The sequence below is a fragment of the Phragmites australis genome, chromosome 3, assembly GCF_958298935.1.
Source record: "Phragmites australis chromosome 3, lpPhrAust1.1, whole genome shotgun sequence".
Classification (NCBI taxonomy): Eukaryota; Viridiplantae; Streptophyta; class Magnoliopsida; order Poales; family Poaceae; genus Phragmites; species Phragmites australis.
Window position 1 is genome coordinate 20,419,805 of NC_084923.1, and position 21,786 is coordinate 20,441,590.

At 41.3% G+C, this 21,786-nt stretch overlaps 4 protein-coding genes, 2 long non-coding RNA genes and 1 pseudogene across 6 annotated transcripts; all 7 read right to left on the bottom strand.

Moving 5' to 3' along the window:
- Positions 1-909: 909 nt before the first annotated feature.
- On the bottom strand, positions 910-2,088 carry LOC133910579 (cleavage and polyadenylation specificity factor subunit 3-I-like; annotated as a pseudogene).
- Positions 2,089-2,190: 102 nt separating this feature from the next.
- On the bottom strand, positions 2,191-3,354 carry LOC133911069 (microtubule-associated protein TORTIFOLIA1-like). The gene is made up of 2 exons (XM_062353289.1): positions 2,745-3,354; positions 2,191-2,662 (listed from the first exon to the last, which is right to left on the bottom strand). Exons 1-2 carry the CDS (start codon positions 3,148-3,150, stop codon positions 2,550-2,552), a joined length of 519 nt encoding a protein of 172 aa, XP_062209273.1. The 5' UTR covers positions 3,151-3,354; the 3' UTR covers positions 2,191-2,549.
- A 4,040-nt stretch (positions 3,355-7,394) lies between these two features.
- On the bottom strand, positions 7,395-8,660 carry LOC133910580 (uncharacterized). The gene has a single exon (XM_062352926.1). The coding sequence runs from the start codon at positions 8,658-8,660 to the stop codon at positions 7,395-7,397; it is 1,266 nt and encodes a 421-aa protein (XP_062208910.1).
- A 566-nt stretch (positions 8,661-9,226) lies between these two features.
- Positions 9,227-14,072, bottom strand: LOC133910581 (uncharacterized). Its single transcript, XM_062352927.1, has 9 exons — positions 13,866-14,072; positions 13,488-13,773; positions 13,315-13,386; positions 12,431-12,763; positions 12,293-12,364; positions 11,270-12,193; positions 10,955-11,166; positions 10,382-10,864; positions 9,227-10,267 (listed from the first exon to the last, which is right to left on the bottom strand). The coding sequence occupies exons 1-9, from the start codon at positions 14,070-14,072 to the stop codon at positions 9,227-9,229; spliced, it is 3,630 nt and encodes a 1,209-aa protein (XP_062208911.1).
- A 221-nt stretch (positions 14,073-14,293) lies between these two features.
- Positions 14,294-16,103, bottom strand: LOC133911071 (uncharacterized). The gene is made up of 3 exons (XR_009908584.1): positions 15,978-16,103; positions 15,579-15,683; positions 14,294-14,351 (listed from the first exon to the last, which is right to left on the bottom strand). It is a non-coding gene; the product is annotated as an uncharacterized LOC133911071 (long non-coding RNA).
- Positions 16,104-16,399: 296 nt separating this feature from the next.
- Positions 16,400-17,835, bottom strand: LOC133910582 (uncharacterized). Its single transcript, XM_062352928.1, has 6 exons — positions 17,824-17,835; positions 17,463-17,736; positions 17,279-17,366; positions 17,048-17,172; positions 16,874-16,945; positions 16,400-16,756 (listed from the first exon to the last, which is right to left on the bottom strand). The coding sequence occupies exons 1-6, from the start codon at positions 17,833-17,835 to the stop codon at positions 16,662-16,664; spliced, it is 666 nt and encodes a 221-aa protein (XP_062208912.1). The 3' UTR covers positions 16,400-16,661.
- Positions 17,836-18,991: 1,156 nt separating this feature from the next.
- LOC133911072 (uncharacterized) lies at positions 18,992-21,553 on the bottom strand. Its single transcript, XR_009908585.1, has 3 exons — positions 21,302-21,553; positions 20,123-20,140; positions 18,992-19,057 (listed from the first exon to the last, which is right to left on the bottom strand). It is a non-coding gene; the product is annotated as an uncharacterized LOC133911072 (long non-coding RNA).
- Between the last annotated feature and the right edge of the window lie 233 nt (positions 21,554-21,786).

Sequence of the window (21,786 nt, forward strand, 5' to 3'; positions counted from 1 at the left end):
TCTGAGATTTTTAAACATGTTGAAATGTGGATTTTGTAGTCATAGTACTGTTAATTAATTTCATTATACAACTAATGTCTGGGCACCTTTAAGTCGGCTTCAAAACAGCAAGTTGCTGCTTTAGGCCATCTCCAAGAGGGTCCTCAAATCTTACTTTTCCAGTGCTACAGTGTTTGCGGTCTACTGTAGCACTGGAAATTCTTCTACAGCGGATTCTCTATCCAGTGCTACAGTGCTGCTACAGTAGAAAATAAGGGATGCTGTAATAGTGATAGGGGATGTTGTAATAGTATTTTGAGGATGAAAATTTGATGTAGCTGTTGGAGATGGTCTTACTACTAACAGTGGTTTTGTAGTTACGGAACAGGTGAACAGCCACTAAAACCAAATCACTATATGGACATCATCTTCAGTGCCGACTGCCCAGCTTAGATTGGTTGTTTGCATTTGCCGAAGTTAGCTTTTAGTTTCTCCATTCACAAGTCTTTGGTTCAGTATTAAGTGATGCTTTTTGCACGACTGCACTTTTCAGTATTTATGGATCATGGTCATATCACAATCACCAGGATCAAATATGCACGATGTCCTAAATCGCAAATGAAATGGAAAGCTGACGTTATGACCCCCACCCTGCGCTGACCAAGGATCCCTCCAATATCAACAGACCTTTTGTGTTGTATAGTTACATGCCTGTACGTTATAACAGGAGTCACAATATTTTCACGCTATAGCACATGTCATGGTGAGGTTCTATGTGAGTTTCATCGAAACCAATCATAGAATATCTTGTGTTCATCCATAGAGGCATGGAGAAACACGTGAAGGTGGTCCCTCAAATCATAGATAGCAACAAGCATAACAGTGTAGAAGAATGCAATGTTCTCAAGCTGCACCAAAGACAGAAAAAAAGAATTATAGATTACGTATCAATGTGTAAATATGCGGTACAACATTACTGAAAATAGATCAATATACCTCTTTTCCATCCATTGCAACTTTCAGATACCGAACAATCAACATGTATGAACTAAAGCCTAGTGGGCTATCTACAATGCAAATAGCAGAGAATCAGTGCAATCAGATGACCACTGCAGTGTAACATAGCTTTTTCAATCTTAGTAAACTGTCACTCTTTCATGCACAATCAATGCTGGAACATCAGATTCTTCCGTTGGTGGCTCCACACTCTCATATATTTGCTTCAGTCTGTACCTTATGACTTCAAAAGAACCAGAATATGGGACAGCAATGTGTTGAGTAATGTTAGCGGTAGATAACTGTGCACACTCGGAGATCCTCAGGAGCCATAATCTGATATGTGAATCCCTTCTTCACAAGTAAGCCACTAACAGACTCTCCAACTTCTGGCACCTCCTCTGCAAATCTGCCAATAGTTTTGGCCATTTTCCTGAGCTGAAATACATCTCTATTGATTGGCAATTCTTGGGAGAAACAATTTTTGTATTTGTTCCATCAAACTGAGAAATAAGTTTCTGTTTCAGCCTTGACATCTCATTTGCTTCTCCATGTACAAGAATAATGTTGGGTGGCCGAAGTTCATCCAAAAAGGTGCTTGTCTGAAGGGATTGGACTGTGCAAACTGGTTTCTGATCCTTTCATTCATGGAGGTTATGTATGTCTGGTAGACAGCCATGCACCTCTTGGCAAGAGGGGAGGCATAGTAGATAGGAATCTTATGGAGCTCTGGATGGTTGGACCAATACTCATCCAGGATAAGTAACAGTTCTTGGGCTCTACCAAGAGCAAATGCTGGGATAAGAACACGCCCATCTTGTGAAACAGTTGAGTGGATGACCTCGTGAAGCGTCTCTCACGTACAATGGGAGATTGATGTTGCTGTATACCATAAGTTGACTCAATAATTCAAATATCAAGGGAGAACTGGGGAGTTTCAGCAGCTCGTAGGTGGTCTTCCTCGCAGGAGTAGTCACCAGTGTAAAGAATGCGCACACCAGCAATATCCACCATGAACATGGCAGCACTAAGTACATGGGTAGCAGTATAGCACCAGAAGCGTATCCCATTAACTTCCGTTGTCTGGTGGAAGTCTATAACCTGCACCTGCATGGAAATGCACAGGAGAGAATTGCTGATGGGGGGGGGGGGGGATGATCAGATATTATAGGCTGCTTAGGCAATATAACTGAAACCAATTTTAAGGATTTTTTTTGCCGTTCACAGGTTTGTTAATACAAGCTTTTAATAAGGGTAAACAAGTGCTAGAAAGAAGGGGGAATAGAGAGGTGAAAAATAATTTCACTTTGAAATATGCACCAGACATCTAGGCAATAACTTGAGCATCTTAAAAGCACACATTTTTTCTCGGTCTAATATACCTGTTCTGAATAGGCTTCCAAAGCAAGTGAACAATTTGTTTATCAACTGGTCGCTATATAACACCATAGAACACAATGAATATTCATATGAAATGAGATGGACTTAACTAATATACTGATGGGGAAAAAGAAACAGATAAACAGTATGGAGATACCTCAATTTTGTCCATAGAACGAAGAATGTCACTCTCATCATACAGCATATCCTCCACGGAAACTTTGCTCACTTTGACATAATCCGAAAGCAGCAGCTTGTAAATGGCCTCTGTCGCATGGGTCATAAACACCCGGCCCTTGAATGTAGTCTGCAAAACAGAGCAAATTCAGCTGCCAAATTAGCACCATAGCAAACTCACGGCACCGTCGGAGCGAATCAGTAAACATTACTTCTCCAGGAAGTACGGCAGTGAGGCGGCGTGGTCCAAGTGGCGAGGAGGCGCAATGACTCGCACCTAGCCGGGGAGGCGAGCCCCCGGGAGTCAGAGGCCAGTGAGTTGAGCAGCATGAGCACAGCGCCCGGGGACGGCAGTGAGCGGATGATGCGGTCTAGGTCCTCGACGGCGATGTGGTGTGTCTTGCGGTCGGAGAGCTTCGCGAGCGTGGCAAGCACACGCGACTTGAGCTCCACCATCGCCATGTTCTTCGACGGCGTCGCGCTGGTGACCCCTGATGTCGGCACCATGCCCCCGCCCGCCGACGCAGCGGCGGGGCCCGAGTTCGACGGTGGTGGCTGCGCGGTGGTGGGCGACCTAGGGTGGGATTTGGGGGTGGATTTGGAGAGTGCGGTAGCCATGGCGGTGGATTTCGGTGGGAATCTGGAGAATGCGGCGGGTTTGGGGTGGTGGGAGTGGAAATGGCGAGTTCAGATTTGAATGGGTAGGTGCAGGGTTTGGGTTCTAATTTTGGGGATTCAGTGGTGAATTTGAGGTAGATTTGGGGCACTTTTGGATCGATCGATGGGTTCGGGCCTTCATTTCTGGTTGATTTGGGAATGAGGTGATGAGATCTCGTCTTGGGAGCGAAGATGGGGGAGACGAGGAGTGGGCATAAGCGGTGTGGATCTGGTCGAGGAGGAGGCACAGGAGCGAGCGGGGAGGGGAGCCGTGCGAGTGGACGGGTAGGGGAGTCGTGCGAGTTGTGGTCGTGGATGACCTGGAGATCACGGTGGCCTAGATCTTGTGACATCGAGGAGGCCACCACTGCGGAGGGGGGCACCAACTTTGCCGCCGCACCCTTTGCTGCTGTCGACCCGATGGACGCACTCGAGGATGCAGCCCCATGGAGGGGTTGGAGGTGACGACGACTGGGATCTTGGGGGTGCTTGAGGCAACCACGGGGCAGCGGCCAATGGCCAGGCTCGACAGATCCATCACGACGATATAAATAAGAGGTTGCATTGGGCATCGGTGAGGCGATCACGATGCCATCATTGACTCCTTTGGAGCGGCGCCTTCTCGTCGACATGGTGGCGGCGGTCCTGCGAGGGCAGAGGTGGATGAGGGGGCGGCGTAGGATGCAGAAACGGAACTGCTGGGTTCGTTGAGATTTTGTTTGAGGAAGCGGGAGTGCGGACGTGCGACGGTTCAGGCGGACGAAGGATCGAAACGAAGATGCGATGTTGCGGGTGGGCGAGTGAGATCAGATGGACGATATGCGTTTAGTCGTCCGACTGTGGTAGACGGACGCATTCATTAGGTTGTTTTTAAATAGTAGTAGATGTAGATATTATAGAATATGTTGTACCTCAGCAAAATATTATTGATACATGAATATGTGGACAACTCCTGACTCCGGCAACGCGCGGGTACTAGTTATTCCAACATTAGCAAGCCAGTCCTTATTGGTGATCTATGATTATCCTCTCCAATCACAGCAAGGTAAGTAAAAAAAAATTCTGCTCAGATATAGTTGACCGTTGATCAAGTAAACTTTGGTTTCACCGGTTCGTCACGACTCAAAATCCATTGTACATGAACCAGAAGTAGCAACACGGAATATAAGTGAAACAAAATAAAAAGAAAAAAGAAAAGGGGAGAGGAATGGGCCTTGCCTCTAAAGGTAGGCTGCGCTTTGCGCCGAATTTAGGTATCCCAGCAATTGAGCCCGGCCCAAAATAACTCCTGCCAGGCCACCTTTGCTCATCTTTTTCCCAAGAAGATTCCATACGACAGAGACAATGCGTCTATCCAATATCTCTGCAGAGACGATGCTGCTCCAGGAACAAGGAAATGAGCTGATGATCAGTCATGCGTGTCCCGGTCAAGTACAACGAGATGACTTGCTCTCAAGAAGATAGAAGGTACAATGAAATAGCACATCTCTATCATCTATTCATCTTGCACCTTGACTTGGAGTTATTGTAGGAGCCAAGAAGATTATCAAGTCCTAAATGTTTGCTTTCATACGAGAGGCCACTTGTCTAATGTCTCCATGCATTACGATTTGTTAATCGCTTCGATAGGGAAGCAAACCATTTGTTCTTAAGAAAACACATTGGCCGGCGCCAAGTCATGCTTTAGATCAATAAAATACCGAGTGTGTTCCTTACAAAGCAATCTATATATTGAGTATGCATAATTAATTTAACATATTTCCTTTCTTGCGAGATATAATAAGTTGTTTGGAAAAAAAGAAAAGGAAATATAAGTATATAACCATGTGATGTGATCAGCTGCAACCCCCGGCCCGGATGAGAACTGATACGGAGTAAGTTGTTGGTGGCATTGCCTCCCTCTCACTGTTGATGCGTCAAACTAAACATTGCCCTTTGCTACAGGACATGTCAACACGAGCAGCTAGCCTTAATGGGCAAAACAACAGAGGAAAATAGGAAATGGTCCCAGGGTAACATGACATGTCAAGCATACCACTTGGTATATGATCCTTGATATCAGGAGTCTAACATGAAAAAATTGAAGTTTGACAGAAAAAAAAACCCACGAAAAAGTTAGACAGAAAAAAGATCAACCATTTTTTTTATATTTTTAAAGCAAACAAGCAGAGGAGTTGTCTATTATAATAATAAATAAGAAGTTAAATCCAGACAACCAGTACACTACCTTAAGACGAGGAACACCCAGAGAAAAGAACTATCGCTAACTAAAATAACACTAATGTTCACTTTAGCCGGTTAGGCAAGAACCACACTCCACACTAACTAACTAACTACGTGCCCCACTGCCCTCCAAAACCACCGCAACACTGCTAGCCTTTGCACCACCACATTATCGCCGATTTCCAAACCAATAACACCACCGCTGGCTTCTGCACCAATCACAGCATTGCAGCTTCCACACCAACCGCGCCACCGTAGGCTTCCGCTAGCCTCGACACCATGACACCACCATTGGCCTCCACGCCATCGCACCATAGCACCATTCCTACACCCGTGCCATCACACCACCACACTACCGTCGGCCTCTGCACCAACCACACAATCATCGGCCTCCGCTAGCCTCAGGCCTCCACACCATCGCCGGCTTACACACTATCATTGGCCTCCGCAACATCGCACCGTTGCACTATTACCTACGTAAATAAAAGCATGTCCTATCAATTTCTTTTTTTAATGATACCCTATCGAATTTGACGACTAAACACATAGTATTCCCTGGAAAAAGAAACGGAAGGAGTACTAGTTTTCTTTGACCACTAAACCAAAAATGCATTGATACTTTGCGACCAGTACAAAAGGCTTCATGAACCCAGTTTTTACCCAAAAAAATACTTCTATAACTCCTGTATTATAGGACGACGCCCATGTACCATGAATTGATTGGAACACAAATTACGAGGTGGAACTCCAGATAAAAATATTCTAACAAAATAAGTAGCACGTGTTGTGGTTTAGTTCATCTTATATCGGTCAGTGAGTTATCCGTGCAATCGAAAGAGTATCTGAGGGTTTTTATGCAGGCGTGCAGGTGCGCCTGCCACCTAATTGTCCCTGCCACCCAATTACTCCCTCCCTCTGGCTCAGGGCAGGCGCTGATGCGCATCGCACAGATAGCAGACTGTTGGCATTTCTGGCATGAACATTGAAGTCTGGATTGAAGGAGGCCCTGCCTGCTGTTTATCTACAGTGTGATATGTCTGACTTGGGCTCAAGTCAGACCTGGGGTTAAATGCCGACGAGCAGACATGTCCCGGCCGCCTGGACCAAATGGTTGGGGGCGAGCCCATTAATGTGTGGTCCGGGCACGGGCACGGGCACCCAGCTGTTTTACCTCCCAAGGACACTTACTTTCATTTTTTTATTTACTTATTTTTGCGAATTGGACACTAATTTCGTTGTTGACACGTTGTGGTCGCTACATTCCGGAGGGGCGAGGCCTTCATTTCATTGGCAGAAGCAGAAACATTCAATCCATTCGGGGCTTCGGGGAAACAAAAACGAACTCTGTCCTTCCACGTTGAGTTATAAACCAGGATTCTCTTCTCTCCCTTTTAAAATACTAGTAACCATGCACGTGCGACACGCACGCGCGTTTTTTTATCTACGATTTCTAATATGTTTTTAGAGTATCAAAAATAAAAATAGATAGTCACGTGCAATTTTTTAACATCTACGGTTACTTATATGGTTTTAGAGCATCAAGAATAAAAATAAACGATACATCAAGTAATATATGGTTGAATAGATAGTCACGTGCAAATATAATATCACAAGTAATTTATCTTTGGAAACATCGAATGCCTAATGCTCTTGACAATTTTTCGTACAAGGAGGGGATGTCGTCTTCACATTCGTTTATGTTATATTTCAGTAAGTTTACCAAAAAATTGCTTCCTTAGTTGACTGTCGTTACCATCCTGCATGTGCATTTCATGTCAATAACAAAGATCCGTGCGAATTGTGCACCGTTGTGTGTTGGAGAAGACTTACTCTATGAATTGTAGGTTCTGGCCTTTTCTCCATTCTATGTGCGCTTGCACTCGAAAACGAAGAAACCAGAAGCGTTCCTACAGCACAATTAATTATTACATTTGCAATTCACAAACGAATCAATTATAGTGAGGTTAGAAGCAAGATACCGATCATGAAATCGAGGAACACCATTCCAATACATCTCTGTACACAATATTCTTGGTGCTTCTCCCCATGGCATCTATATCTTTATTTAGCTTAGATAGAATCCGTGTTGACTGACGTGATACACCCCTTGATAATGCAACATACAGCTGTCCATGAGAAAACACAGGCTCGGGTAGATAAATACCAACATTAGGAATGGTTTGTCCTTGAGCTTTGTTTATAGTCATTGCAAAGCTAAGGCGGATTGGAAATTGTTTCCTCTTGAATCTGAAAGGAAGTGAAATGTCCTCTGAAGGGGACAAAGGGATCCTAGGAATGAACACCCTCTTTCCAGCATGTTGCCCGCCAACAATCTCTGCATCAATGGCATTACGTTGGCAGGCTCTAACCATTAGCCTTGTTCCGTTGCAGAGACCGTTGTGAGGATCAAGATTCCGAAGCAGGATGACTGGACAGTTGCTTTTGAGTTTAAGCAAATGTGGTGGCAATCCATTTGGTGTGATTGAGTTCAGAAAGTCAATCGGATAGTTGTTTCGTGAATCATCGTCGACAGAATCAAAGCTGTAGTATATCGTCTCCTTGCCTGGAAACCTATCTATCATAATTGCATTCAGCTCATCCACATGCTCATTCTTAGTTGAGAGGATAGCACGTGCACTCATGTAGTTCGCTGACGTAGAATTGTTCTGGAGATCTGGAAATACAAATTCAATGAGTTTGTCAATTGATTCTTCTGCAATACTGTAACCAACCACGATATCATTTGGGAGACGCACATAATCATCACCAATCGTCTCTTCTGTTCCATTGCCGATCCTAAGGAGGTATTCGGAGAACCATGGGTCAGACTGCGCCCTCATATTCCGGGTTAGCTGTATCTTACGTATCTTCTCCCATATATAAGACCTTTGTAGTGTAGCATCAGTGATCTGTGCCCTCGTACCACGTGTCACCACTGGAAGGACCTGCCTAAAGTCTCCTCCAAATACCATGACCTTTCCACCAAAGAGCTGCGAGCATCCCATTATATCCTGGAGAGACCTATCGAGTGTTTCAACAGCTTGACGTTTGGTCATGGCAACTTCGTCCCAGATTATCAAGTGTGACCTGCGAAGCAACTCAGCGGTACCGCTCTGTTTGGTGAAATTACACATGTTGTTGTCGGAAAGCTTTATGGGGATCTTGAACCTGGAGTGGGCGGTGCGACCACCGGGCATGATGGACGCTGCAATACCAGACGTTGCAGTTGCAATGGCTATCAGACCCATCGAACGAACCTTTGCAAGCAATGCCTTGTACAAATATGTCTTTCCCGTGCCACCTGGACCGTCAACAAAGAATACCTGGCTCTTAGAGTTGATTACGTGATCCATTATTTCATCAAACCCCGACCGCTGCTCTGTGTTCAGTGTATTAATAAGATTTAGATGTTCTACGTGTACGCCCACCGACAATTCCTCTAATATTTCTCTCGATTGATCGCTATAATAATCAGCTGTATGAACAATATAATAATAAAATATTAACCGAACCGTTAGGTAACATAACAAAATGTTTACAATACAGTGTTAGATACATAAGCACTGACATAACTATAAGAGAACTGACATTTTGTTATGGTTTATTCACATAACCATATTTTAGCAATATAATTGAGCCTAATTATTTGTACATTTACCAAGGAAAATTGTTATATGTATTATGGAAATCATAATACTTTAGTCAACAAGTCAAGGTGTTATCTGCAAACCATAATTCATCATGGAGATCAACTGTAATGTATTTACCAATAAATCATGACTATTGACAAAATAAGCGAAAAAAACGTAAAACACTACGCAAGGACATCACCTGAGTCGTCAACCTCCGGAAGACCATAATTCCTTACATCCTTGCCCATTGAATGAACCACGTTTCTAATATCCCTAAGCACCAGTTGCTCAACCATTGCTGCATCATTATGTGTACGACGATAATCTTGGGACATTGCTTCAAAATGATTTTCCCATAAGCCACGGATATTTGTCGCCTCACAGAATACAATAATTGTCGCAAACAACCTTCTCAGTGCACAAGGCATGTGGAATGTAGTAGACTCAGCCAAGCATTCATCGAGGGATCTATCAGTCTCTACGAGCCCTATCATCTCGCACGCTTCTCTGAAGGTGGAACAGGTTTTCCCATGTACAGTACGAAGGTTCTCGTATGAAGTTGTCCCTCTCACATGGTTGAGGAGCACACGTAAATAGTACCTCTCCCCTTCAGCAGGGTTTGCATACACAATTCTCCCAACCTGCGGCCTCTTTACCCTTGCCTGCCAGCGCTTGTCGGACTTGATCCACCGGAAGTGCTCCGGGAACTCTTTGTATAACAATTTACGTGCCTTGCTATCCACCAGGTTCATCTTGAAATACTCAGTAAGCATCGACCTCTTAGATTTCTCCCGGTTGACCACATCATTCAGGTTATCAGTAGCTCTGTATGACACAAGTTGCATGTTTGGCAGATGCAGTTGAAGTTGCAAAACAGAAGGAGATACGGCATACAAAGGGAAACCAAATATCCGATACACGGCCTCGGGGGGAGTTATGAACCTTGCATCCCTGTATTGTCGAATCTCGTTGATTACTGTACCATTTTGATCTGGTGGATCGACTGAGAAGGATGCACGGTCATGACCTTTATAGACATATTTGTATAGGTACTTAACTGCCTTGATGCTTGAGCAAACTTCGACATTAATATGGCAGTTATACCGCATAAGCAGTGTGGGGTTGTACGGAACCACCCATCTATTATCCAATACAGCACCCCTGGTCGCCACTCGACGGCCATCTTCCCTTCTCCTATATATAGGATAAGAGTCTTTTCCTTGCTGTGTAGCCGAACAGAATTATCGAGGATAACGAAAACGGCAATGTCCGTCTATCATGCAGGGGCAATTTTTGTTGAGAGCACCACATGGTCCATGTAGCATGTGCTTGATAACCAGAGCATGCAATACAGGGTATTTGACAGGATCAGGAATCTCTGCTGAAATAACCTTGTCGTAATCATCAGGACTGCTTAACTTACTGTTAGGGGCCATAATCAATAAGAAGTGCTCATGTGGCAAACCTCTCTTCTGAAACTCTGTAACATGTGCATATGATGCAACCTCACCCAAGTGACTCTTCTTGATCAAAAAATCGTGTAAATCACGCAGCTTAGCCCGGTATACTCTCGCAACCAATTCTGGTCTATCTTGTGGTGTCTGGCCCGGTAATAGTTGCCTTGTTATCTCCTCCCAATGTGGATTACAGGTCATTGTGACAAAGTAATCAGGCTTACCAAACCGGGTCACTAAAACCATTGCGTCAAGGAATCGTGCTTGCACGTCTCGATCTCCTCCAGGAAAAGTCCGCGGGAGCACAATTCTTAGACCAACCTCAGAAGCACGCACTTCACCAGCAGCAATTGTATCTATAATGCCCTGTCCAGTATTATAATAAGCAACACATCAGACAAAAGGAGGACACGTGTTAATGATACAATCTCAAATAAATAGGATGATATGTAATACCTGGTACAAATCTGCACGTATGAGAGCTTGATTCTCTGGTTTCGAATACCAATCGAGCCTCATAGACTCTATCTTTATGTATATGTCAACAACCCACTGTTGGAAAAGACGGCGCCCATGTAACAGTATGTTAAATTCTCCAAGCCTGATCTGCAACTTGAAACAATAATATTCCCTAGCACTGACATGTTTGCTGGACTCGCTACAACCATCTGCAAAAAAACATAAACTCAATACCATAGTCACAAGGGGCTTAGAAAAATAGTTGTTCATGCAAAATTTTAAATTTGGGAAGGTAGGAAATAGCCTGCGGACCTTCCTCGTCACTGTTGTCATCATCATTGTTATCATAATTGTTTGGCCAATCTACTGGGTCAGGGCCTTCATAAAGCATCTTACGTTGCCATCCTGTTTCTCCACCAGGGAAAAACAAAGGATAGGCCAACGGATCGTAGCACCCATGGTATGCCCGAATATACCGAGGTTTGTCGGCTTTTCCATACACTATAACACTTCTATCGAAACATTTTTGTGGATCATTCCCTTCCATCCAGATAGCAGCAACTTGTGAAGCTGTGGGGGCATTGTACCTTCGCTGGTCCAATGCAATATCCGTGTTCAGCTCAATCCTATAATCATGGAGGTTAGGAGCAGAACCAACATTCTGAAAGGTCTGCACATAGGGGTTGTGCTCTAGTATCCTCCGAATCTTCCGGATCAAATTGATATCAAGACCAGGAGACCTCTTAGCTCTGTGTTCCATTGTCTCATCAGTATCATAGAAGTATAGCTGCAGGTGTCGTGGACCCTTCCCACCAGGTACCAGCTGGTCCAAACGGTGATATAGCTGACCATGTGCACGGAATGTATATATACCAGTTCCTGCAGCAGTGCTGACTCGACGATCAAGTGTAACACCAAGACTTGTAAAGGAGAAATGAGAATTGAAATATCGTATGTGTTGTCTGAAGTATTTTGCATCGTCATCATCAAGGCTCGTATACAATCGTCGCAACTCATCCGGTACATCTGGAATGAAGATTTTAACCTTCCCTTTCCTACAACAAAAAGCAAGTCCCTCATATTGGAACCGTTTGGCTCCACAATACGGGCAGTTTTTGGCTTCCCTTAAAACATGATGCTTCTTTGGAAGATTTTGGTAGATGCGGTCATACGGATCATAACCTTGCATACCCACACTATCAGGACCTCCCACCACGTATGATTCAAAAACAACATCTGCACAAATACCAATATATTTATATGGAAAGGTTACATAATGAATCAGATAAACCAACATATATGTGATGGGACTGTAGATTGCATTGATGTTTTTACCTTGTCCACGATATAACCTCCATTCTTCATCATCGAAATCATCGGGAACATCTTGGACTGCCTCGAGTTTCTCTATGGGTCGAAAGAAGTAGTGTGAGAACACATCAAAATAGAGTACACTGATGGATAATGTGTTACCTTCATCTGACGAATGTAGTTCCAGTGGTTCAAAAATAAGCGAATCACATAGTTCGTTATCAGGATCTGGTCGAATATCAGCATGATTCAATGGATCAAGCGTTCCAATTGTGATGTGAGTAGTATTTGATTCCACTTCTTGATCATTTTCCACGAGTGCACCAGAGTTTTTATGTTGGCGGCTAATACGCAGGCTGTGTAAGTATTCCGCTCTACGCTCGTCTGACAATTTCGCGTACCATTGTCGACCCTTTTGACGTTTACGGTCTGACTCAAGACCAGAACCCCGATGGTCACTGCTCGTGAAACTTTCAATGCCACTACCAGCTGTAACTGTCAAATAATACAATCAAATTAGTTTCCCTATTAAATATATGATAGATGATTTGTGGTGAAACTAAATCGAGTAATTAAACCATCACCGTACATGTGGGATTCATCGGTTCACATGAAGAAGGTTCTCGATCATTAAGACCGAACACTTCATATTTCTTTTTCTGGCGGGCTAAACGCTTCTTCTCTAAGTATTCAACCTTCTTATCCGCAGACATTTGGGCATACCACGACCCATTATGAGGAGATGGATGAGTGTGATCTACGACACTTGCACCTAGTTTGTTTTCTGCACCCATCACAAGTTATAACCAGATCGAGTGTGAACACATGTTTTTTAATTAGTTCACGCAATATACGGCATGTTATTATACCTTTAATCAGAGTGTTTGTCATGTCTCCAAACGGAGTACGTACTACACACGACGTGTGATGTAATTTTGTGACAGTGGATTTTCCGGATCCAATTTGGTCGATGTCCAATGCTGCAATCGAACCATATGAATTATGAATTTTTGACCGTTGGTAGTTATCATTTCGGCGCAGCCAACAAGTATCATCGCCAGGAGCAACATTTTCCTTGTTCCATGCGGTGCAAGATTGCCCACATACACTTGCAATGCCTGCAGACACATCACAACAAAAAAATGTGGTATGCTTCAGTAGATCGTCTAGAAAAACAGAGGTGTTAATGAAAAACCAAATAATGAATTCATGGAATTACCAGGTGTTGTCGAGATAGGATTCGATGTTTCACGGCAATCTGCAGTGAGAATTGTTGAGCCATCTTTCTTATTCTTACGTCGCTCGCGATTCTTTCTGAGTAATTCTTCTTTTTTTTCTGCAGACATTTGCGCGTATCGCTCCCTTTCTCTCCGCCTCTTACGTTCTTTAGGATCTATGAGCGCTGGCTGTGTAGTGGATGTCTTGGATCCACCACCTGAGATGTATATGTTGGGGCCGTCCAATGAACAAATGAAACATGTAAGTACTGCTTTAAACATTGAACACTGCACACAATGTAATGCAAGTTAATGGAATTACCATGTGTTACTGAAAGCGAAGTCGACTCTTGATGGCATTCAACACTAAGAAGTGTCACATCATCCTTTTTTTGCTTACAAGATTCCCACTTCATGTCAAGCAACTCATCTTTCTTATCTAAAGTAATTTGCGCGTACCTGTCCCTTTCCCTCTCACGCTTAATTTCAAGTAACTCATCTTTCTTATGTACATCTATTTGCATGATCCGGTCCCTTCTCCTTTCACTCTTTATTTTAAGAAACTCTTCTTTCCTATCTTCAGACATTTGTGCGTACCGTTCCCTTTCCCTTTGCCTCTTACGTTCTTTGGCATCTGCGAGAGATGGTTGCGCACTGGACGATGAAGACCCACCCACACCGTTAATGTCGGATCCTTCTAATAAAAACCCAACAATATATTTGGTCAGTAGTTTACATATGAACTTCACAAATTATATCGAAAAAGCAACCACTTAAGAGAGCTATTTTTCAACATCACTTGTAATACCAATGATAGTCATGTCATTAAACGTCGTGGTACAATCAATTTGCTTCGAAGACGACATCTGCGAGAAAAGGATATCTGACCGTCAGATTCAGAAAATTTTAAAATTTATTAAGTTATTATAAAGCAAATATTTCTCATCACACAATATAATGATGCTACCGCTAATGCCAAACTGAATAAATAACTAAAGAAAACAGCCAAGCGATCTTTTAAATGTTGTTAATCGTTAATCTGATCCGTCACTTGGCAGTTTGACTCAAGGGTTACTATCAGACGTAGCGGATGGACACGGTGCACCCGAACAATTAGAATCTTGGACCGGTTCCATGGTCTTTGCTAATCTCTCTCTCTCTATACCACATCCATCCAGACAGAGCTGTAATCCAAGTGAAATTTCAAAGTCAAAATTCTGGCTGATTCAAACCATCCCCTTGCCTTAAATGCCTAGGTCTAGAGGTACACCAAATGTTAGGCTTCTAGGTCTAGAAGTACCCAACTGAACGGCATGAATGTATAATGGAATGAAGCAGACAATGGACCTATGTTTGTTTACTCCAAAACTGACACGATATTCTGGTAGAATTGTCTAAATGTTGCAACCAACTGCATTAATTTTCTCACTAAACTAAATAACATGCATAAATATATGAACGGGCAGATAAGAGACTCATGTCTATGTAGATCTAATCTAATACTGGCACTGGCAAGCAAACAATGCCCTACAGCACATCAGCACAATGAAGGAAGAAGACACTGGACAAATAGTACCATGCAGGTGCAACTAATGATGACAAATAGAACAAACCATTTAGTTATTAGGTGCACCTAATTACAAGATAATACAAATTTCAAACTGCCGGACATTGACTTTTTGGATTTTTTATTGCAGCATAAAGAACATCAAGGACATTGACCTTTGTTTGAAAACAAAGGCAACTAAGGCCAATGGTGTAATATCATCAGTTTTTTTGCAGTAGAACACAAAGGCATCAAGTAAAAATTAGCACTAATGATACACAAAGCAATCGAAATATACAGATGTGAAAATATGTCACAAACATATAGTTTTGTGTAGATTTAAATGAATAGAAAAAAATATACATTCTAATTTCCCTTTAAATGCTGCAGAGGGGCAAAGCTACAATAAAGCTAATTATTACAGGATTTATCAAAATAAAGAGAAATGTTGGAGAAAAGGATTGCACATTATGATCATGATATACTCCATATAAAATGGTATTGGGTGTGAAAAATGTAGATGCTGATAAAGTTTAGGATTAAACACCTGACCAAAACTGGCAGCAGCTATCGGACAATCTTCAAATTCTTTGAACACAACTTCAATTGGACAACCCATTTCCTTCTCAGGAGAAAATGCAGGTACTCTATCCTGCATAGAAGCCAAAAAAGGGGGATACGTCATGCGTACTTGTACATGGCTCTTATGAACTGCTTTGGTTTTTAGTTAATCCAGTACAAATTTGTGTCTTGTCATTCATCATTTTGATTTATGGTAATTTTGTCAGAGTGTTAGAGCAAAATCACCAAGAGGAATACAGAACAATGTACAAACAAATCTTGTCAGGATAAAAAAAGAACAGGAACCCAAGTTTAAAAAAAACTCTCGAAAATAGAAAACTAACAGAAACATACACCTATATGGCAAGATGGAAATGCAAAGTACCTGCAATTTTGCAAGCTCATCAACGAATTCCCTTGGAAACAAATCAGATCTTGTTGAGGATAACTGTCCAAGCTTGATAAATGTTGGACCAAGCTGCAATACTTGTTCTGTTTACCATCAAGCGGTTTTCCCCTTCGAATTTTCTGCGATATGTAAGGCCTGCTTTAGTCCATATGTACAGTACACAAATAATTTCCTTTTAGAATCCGAAAATGATGTGCTTCATCATGCTTTCACACTGCTACTACAAAAGATTCTCATATGCAGGCAACAGGAGTTAAATCCACCTATAAATAGATTGCCCCATTGAAGAATGGAAATGGCCAATTGGTACTCGATGTTTCCATTTCTGACTTACTTGGAACTACAGTATTACTGACTTAGTTGCATTTTTTAGGAACATGACTCAATTGTACCTGCTTTTCTTCTGAGAATCCACCTGCATAGGCCCATTTTGCATTGTCGAATAGAACACGGATTCTAAGATAAAGCAAAAAAGACCATATATCTAAGCTCCTCTATCAAGAATAATATAGAAATCACGATGAAGCAAACATCCAAGGAAACAAATACAAAATTTTTATCATGTCCGATTGTAAACTACAATCATTAACACTATCTATTATTATCTGTTACAAAACTATCCTTCGAGATTAACTTGTAGCCATAAGTCTCCAATGTAGGTCACACCACTGTTGCCAGGTACGCCCACCTTTTTTCAATAAATCTGTTCACGAATCTGAGGTCCCTATTGCCCCTGATTAACGACCGCTGGAAGGCTGCACAATCCGAACAGAGACGTTTAAATTAACTATACTATAGGGTAAGTTGATAATTTCTAATTCAGTAATTATGTTCATGTACAAAAAATTTTAGATGGCTATAGAACTACTCACCCTGCAGTTCACGACTTTCAAGATGATTTGGATTGAATGCAAATATCGTGTGATCTGAAGTCTCCAAACATCCTATCATAAAGTGAACTTTCTTAGTTACTATGTAGTTATATAAGTAGAAACTATATCAATATTCTTTATCTTATCTAAACTATAAGGTGAGGAATCACTTACTGTGTCTCTTATTCAATTTCAGCATGGTCCCAATGATAACGTGTTTATTATTTCCCGCAGATTGCAAGCTTACCGCATACCGCTCTAAAAGCTCACACCAAATTCCAACAACTATCAGGTTGAACCTACAATTTAACAATAATAAACATATGATGTTATGCATGAAATTATTATCTCTACTATATAAAGCTTGAGTTAACAAATTTTCGATTCATATCAACAAAAGTATACCTTGTGTCCATTAGTATGACCTCTCTATAGGTTTTTCTGTGACCAACGTGCTCAAGTTCACACCAGTGCACAACAACTCCGGCTACATCTGTATGATTTATTAATTGTATCAGTTTATTAAATGAACGCTCCTGCTTCTCTCAATATAATAGATAAAAGGAAATATTTCACACTTAATTCTTACCTACAAACGTCTTGTTTGGACGTCGGTACACTTCATGGATTGGCATGAGGTGCTTCGGATAGAGCGGAAATTGAATATGCAAGGTATACGGCTCAACCCTAGTGCGGTTGTTCAAGATACACTCGTACCGGTGCCCAATATTCCGAAACTCCACTGCCTCCTCCCAGTTAGGATCGAATCTCACTTCATGCAGGGTATAAACGCACCCTTGTGCGAGTAAAGTGTTGAATCTGTCAACGTTGTTTTTCACTGCAATTGCTTCTATTTTGGATCCCTTAAAATTTAATAACAGGAAAGTTAGGTTGCGATAATATTTCTTATAAGACGATTGTTATCTCTATCCATTAGACAAGTGACTTACATTGATATCCATGAGAATGAAGTGTTGGCTATCACGATGACGAGAGAGGATCGGGAACTTGACATCTACCCTAACAACGACACTCCATAATCTCTCCAAGTCCAAATATTCAATGTCATCGAATAATTTGAATCTGTATAAAATTACATGTTAGCCTTATTTGGTTTATAATTTATTTTAGCTACATGTTGATAGGTGAATATAAACGCACCTAGGCACCACTGGCTTGTGAGAGAAGTTTGCATATGTTCTCTTTCGGTTAAGATCCATAAGGCTATATGTTTGTACAAAAACAGACCATATAATCGCATAGGCCCCAAAAGAACACAGCAAACGTCAGGGATTCAGATAGCAAAATAGCGAGGTGGAAGGAAAAAATAATAGGGTAGTTGATTTGGGCCAGAAAGGGTACAACATCTCATATCTTGGATTCAGTTTGTACTCACATTCTGATAGTTTCAAATTTTCTTTTGAACTAAAAGTTTCAATAATTATTCATTTATTTTCCACACGCAAGTGCTAGAATTAGCCTAACTTTCATATACAATAGATAGTACAGTGGACAGATAGTCCAGACTCGAGAAAGATTTAAATTTTAACCGGCCACTTCAAGTGTTAGAACTAATAAACCAATCTCCACAGAAAAAAAAACTGACGCGAGCACAGACAGCCATGGACTTAATCTTGGTTGTCATGCACATGAGTAACATGTTACCAGAAAACTTTACCTACACGTGTCCAAAACATAGATGGAATTGCATTCATAAGCTAGTAAAAAAATATTATGCAGTATTATCAAAACAGAGGGCTGATAATCACAATTTCCCCTCTCTTAAGTTTGCAAGCTTGGCTGAGGAAAGTGCCCATAAAACAAATGTAATTTCCCATAACTTTGCTATTAAAACAATAAAGCAGCTCCAATTTCAATATGTAATTCTACCAAAGTATAGCTCCCATCCTAAAGAGTGCTACTCGGTTCAATAACTTTCTATATGAACAGCACGGGAACAATTAGTCTAATCTGAATTAATCTGACTGTATCAATATAGAATCAATCTGCAGCAAACAAATTGCACAATGCAAATGGGTATCATGTTCCTGTATAGAACTCAAGTGCGCTGAGCAATCAATTCCTATATGTAGAATCTCAATTGGAGAGAAGTAATTTCGAGTTACTTACCAACACACTAAGACTATAGAGAGGTTGAATACCAGAACTTACAATGCTTGTGATCTGCCATAAAGAAAAATTGTAAAGTTCACATTAGGCATGACGAATTGGTGACAACAGAACAAAACAAGGCAAACATACAGCACATTGTATGTTGTAATAAATGCGACAATTTGAGCATGGATACTAATATTCCATAATTAAAATAACAAGAACATAACAGCATAAAAATTATAAACATGATCTTACACGAATGTGCCAAAGGTTTATGTGGAAAAGCATCATCCATTATGTAAAAGAGAAGTACTGGACAACAAATATTTATAAGAAAATTTGCTCAGACAATGATAAACATTTGGCCCCAAGACTTTGAAAGTCTTGCTCCCTAATTGCCCTATAGAAATCATCATCAATTGGGCAATATGCCTAAGCATCCACAATAGAGCTTTTTCACATCAAATGCAGCTATTCCAGATTTCTGCACAGCATATTTCACAATATTTTAGAGATAATTCAGATAAGTAACTCTTTTTTTCCTAACAAGAAGACCCCCCCCCCCCCATTCCCATTGAGATAACAGATTACATCCTATTCAACAGCCTACTAAAGGCATTCTAATAACAAAGGTAGTGCATCGCACTGTTACAATGTCACTTTTCTCTAGGAAGTAGCAGTTTAACAGTATAATTTCTGACATCAAGTAGGCTAATATAGATAAAGAAGTCCTTGATAGGAGGTGAAAAGACATTGCAGCTCTGGTTTATGTGCATATGTGACTTATAACAGGAATTATAAAGCTAAGCAATTCAATCATGAAAAGACTGTACAGCCAGCCAAGTTCCAGGACTGAATAAACTGCTGTTATTGTTTCAAAAAATCACTGTACAGCTAGCCAAGTTCCATTCAGCACTACCAGCAAGTCATGGTCAGTGCATGCCATGCAGCTAACATCGCAATCACCCACCAATTCCACCAGTAGCGAAAAAATCTTTAGTCAATATGCAAGTGCTAGAATTAGCCTAGGTTTCATATATAATAGATAACAGATGGCCTTACAGTTATGTATATCAAAACCTTTGTTCTTTAAAGCCTCTTCAAGGATTAAACGTCCAGGCAGAAATCACTCACCCAATATTGAAGTTTATCCTGCAGAAATCAACATAAAAAATAATTAATTAGGAAATTAAGCTATAAACAGAATGTTCTATTGAACAATTAGTCTTTGGTAAAGAACCTGCACAGCTTAGAGGGTCCAAACAAGAATACATGGTATCAAAATTGTAGATTCTGATCCAATATAGCATTGGCAAAGATTGATGTCGGTATCATATTTTTATGACATGGTAATGAACTTCAGATACATGTAGTAAAATAACATTTCTCATTGCACTAAGAAAAAGGATATGAAATGTACCAATACAAGATAAGAAAAAATGATGCACTAAAGAGTGTTCTTTTTATCAAAAAGATAAAAAAAATATCTATATATTATGCATAGTTTTAACACATGCACATTATTATGCATAGTTGTAACACATGCACATTATATATAAAGAACTGTCCGTTTCGCCCATATATATTGTTTTAACCATTGCATTAAGGAATCATAGAGTTATGCATTGATGAAACCAAAATAGAAAAGTACCAATACAAGATAAGAAAAAATGATGCACTAAAGAGTGTTCTTTTTATCAAAAAGACAAAAAAATATCTATATATTATGCATAGTTTTAACACATGCACGTTATTATGCATAGTTGTAAGTTGTAACACATGCACATTATATATAAAGAACTGTCCATTTCGCCCATATATATTGTTTTAACCATTGCATTAAGGAATCATAGAGTTATGCATTGATGAAACCAAAACAGAAAAGAAAAATAGCTCGTACAGGGGTCAATTTATAGGTATGCACATTGCATAACACCTATTGATAAAAAGAATCATGGATAACATCATATCATGCAATGGTGGTTGAAACAACCTTGACATCAAACTAATGGGAAATGAGACCCAGCTATCATGGTAGCTGTCCCCTTTGGCTTCATGCACATGATACATGCAAAAATAAATTCATTATATACATTCTCTGAGTGGAGGCCTGCTAGATCATTTCCTAATGATGCTAGCAAGCAACATGAACCATAGAAGTATCGTATATAGGTCAAAAGGTTCAGAACAATCAAAGATTACTCAAATAGCAATTGCTAGGTGCAACAAGACCACTTACAATAACACCCTCAAACGTATGTATTGCTCAGTATAATACTATCTGCGGCCTCCTTACAACAGCAGTCGACTTACCACACAATCGCTAGTCCCTCTTCCTCCTCCTCGATGAAGTGCACTCCTCGGCGTCCTCGAAATACAAACAAAGAAACACCAAAAGGTAAGATTTATACTGTCATCAGCTGGCAAAGTAGCTAAAAAGGAAATGCAAAATACGGAATCACTGTTATCGGAGGAAAATCAACAAAACAGGAAATGCAAAATAAGGAATCACATCGGCAGACATAGGCAGCCATGTCCACCAAAAAGGAAGTGCGCCATACGGAACCACCTCGGTTGGAAGGCGGCGGCAATTTCCCCACATATCTCGCTTGCGTGGGCCCAGATCGTGCGCGAATGGCGGGAGGAAGAGCACAGTGAGGAGTACCGGAGGCGAGGAGAGGGTTCGGGGAGGAGGGTGGGTTGGGCCGCCGGAGAGGGGATCGGAGTGAGAGGCTGCGTGGGCCCAGATCCCACGCGAATGGCGGGAGGAGCACGGTGAGGAGGACCGGGGGGCAGGA

Coding starts and splice junctions, on each gene's coding strand:
- LOC133910582 (XM_062352928.1), bottom strand. Junction 16,946..17,047: donor GAAATTGAATAAGAGACACA/GTAAGTGATTCC, acceptor ACTTTATGATAG/GATGTTTGGAGACTTCAGAT. Junction 16,757..16,873: donor TGAAAGTCGTGAACTGCAGG/GTGAGTAGTTCT, acceptor CGGATTGTGCAG/CCTTCCAGCGGTCGTTAATC.
- LOC133910580 (XM_062352926.1), bottom strand. CDS start 8,660: ATGGGTCTGATAGCCATTGCAACTGCAACGTCTGGTATTGCAGCGTCC.
- LOC133910581 (XM_062352927.1), bottom strand. CDS start 14,072: ATGTCTGAAGATAGGAAAGAAGAGTTTCTTAAAATAAAGAGTGAAAGG. Junction 13,774..13,865: donor GTAAGCAAAAAAAGGATGAT/GTGACACTTCTT, acceptor CATTGTGTGCAG/TGTTCAATGTTTAAAGCAGT. Junction 10,268..10,381: donor ACCCTGTATTGCATGCTCTG/GTTATCAAGCAC, acceptor TCGGCTACACAG/CAAGGAAAAGACTCTTATCC.
- LOC133911069 (XM_062353289.1), bottom strand. CDS start 3,150: ATGGCTACCGCACTCTCCAAATCCACCCCCAAATCCCACCCTAGGTCG. Junction 2,663..2,744: donor CTGCCGTACTTCCTGGAGAA/GTAATGTTTACT, acceptor TCTGTTTTGCAG/ACTACATTCAAGGGCCGGGT.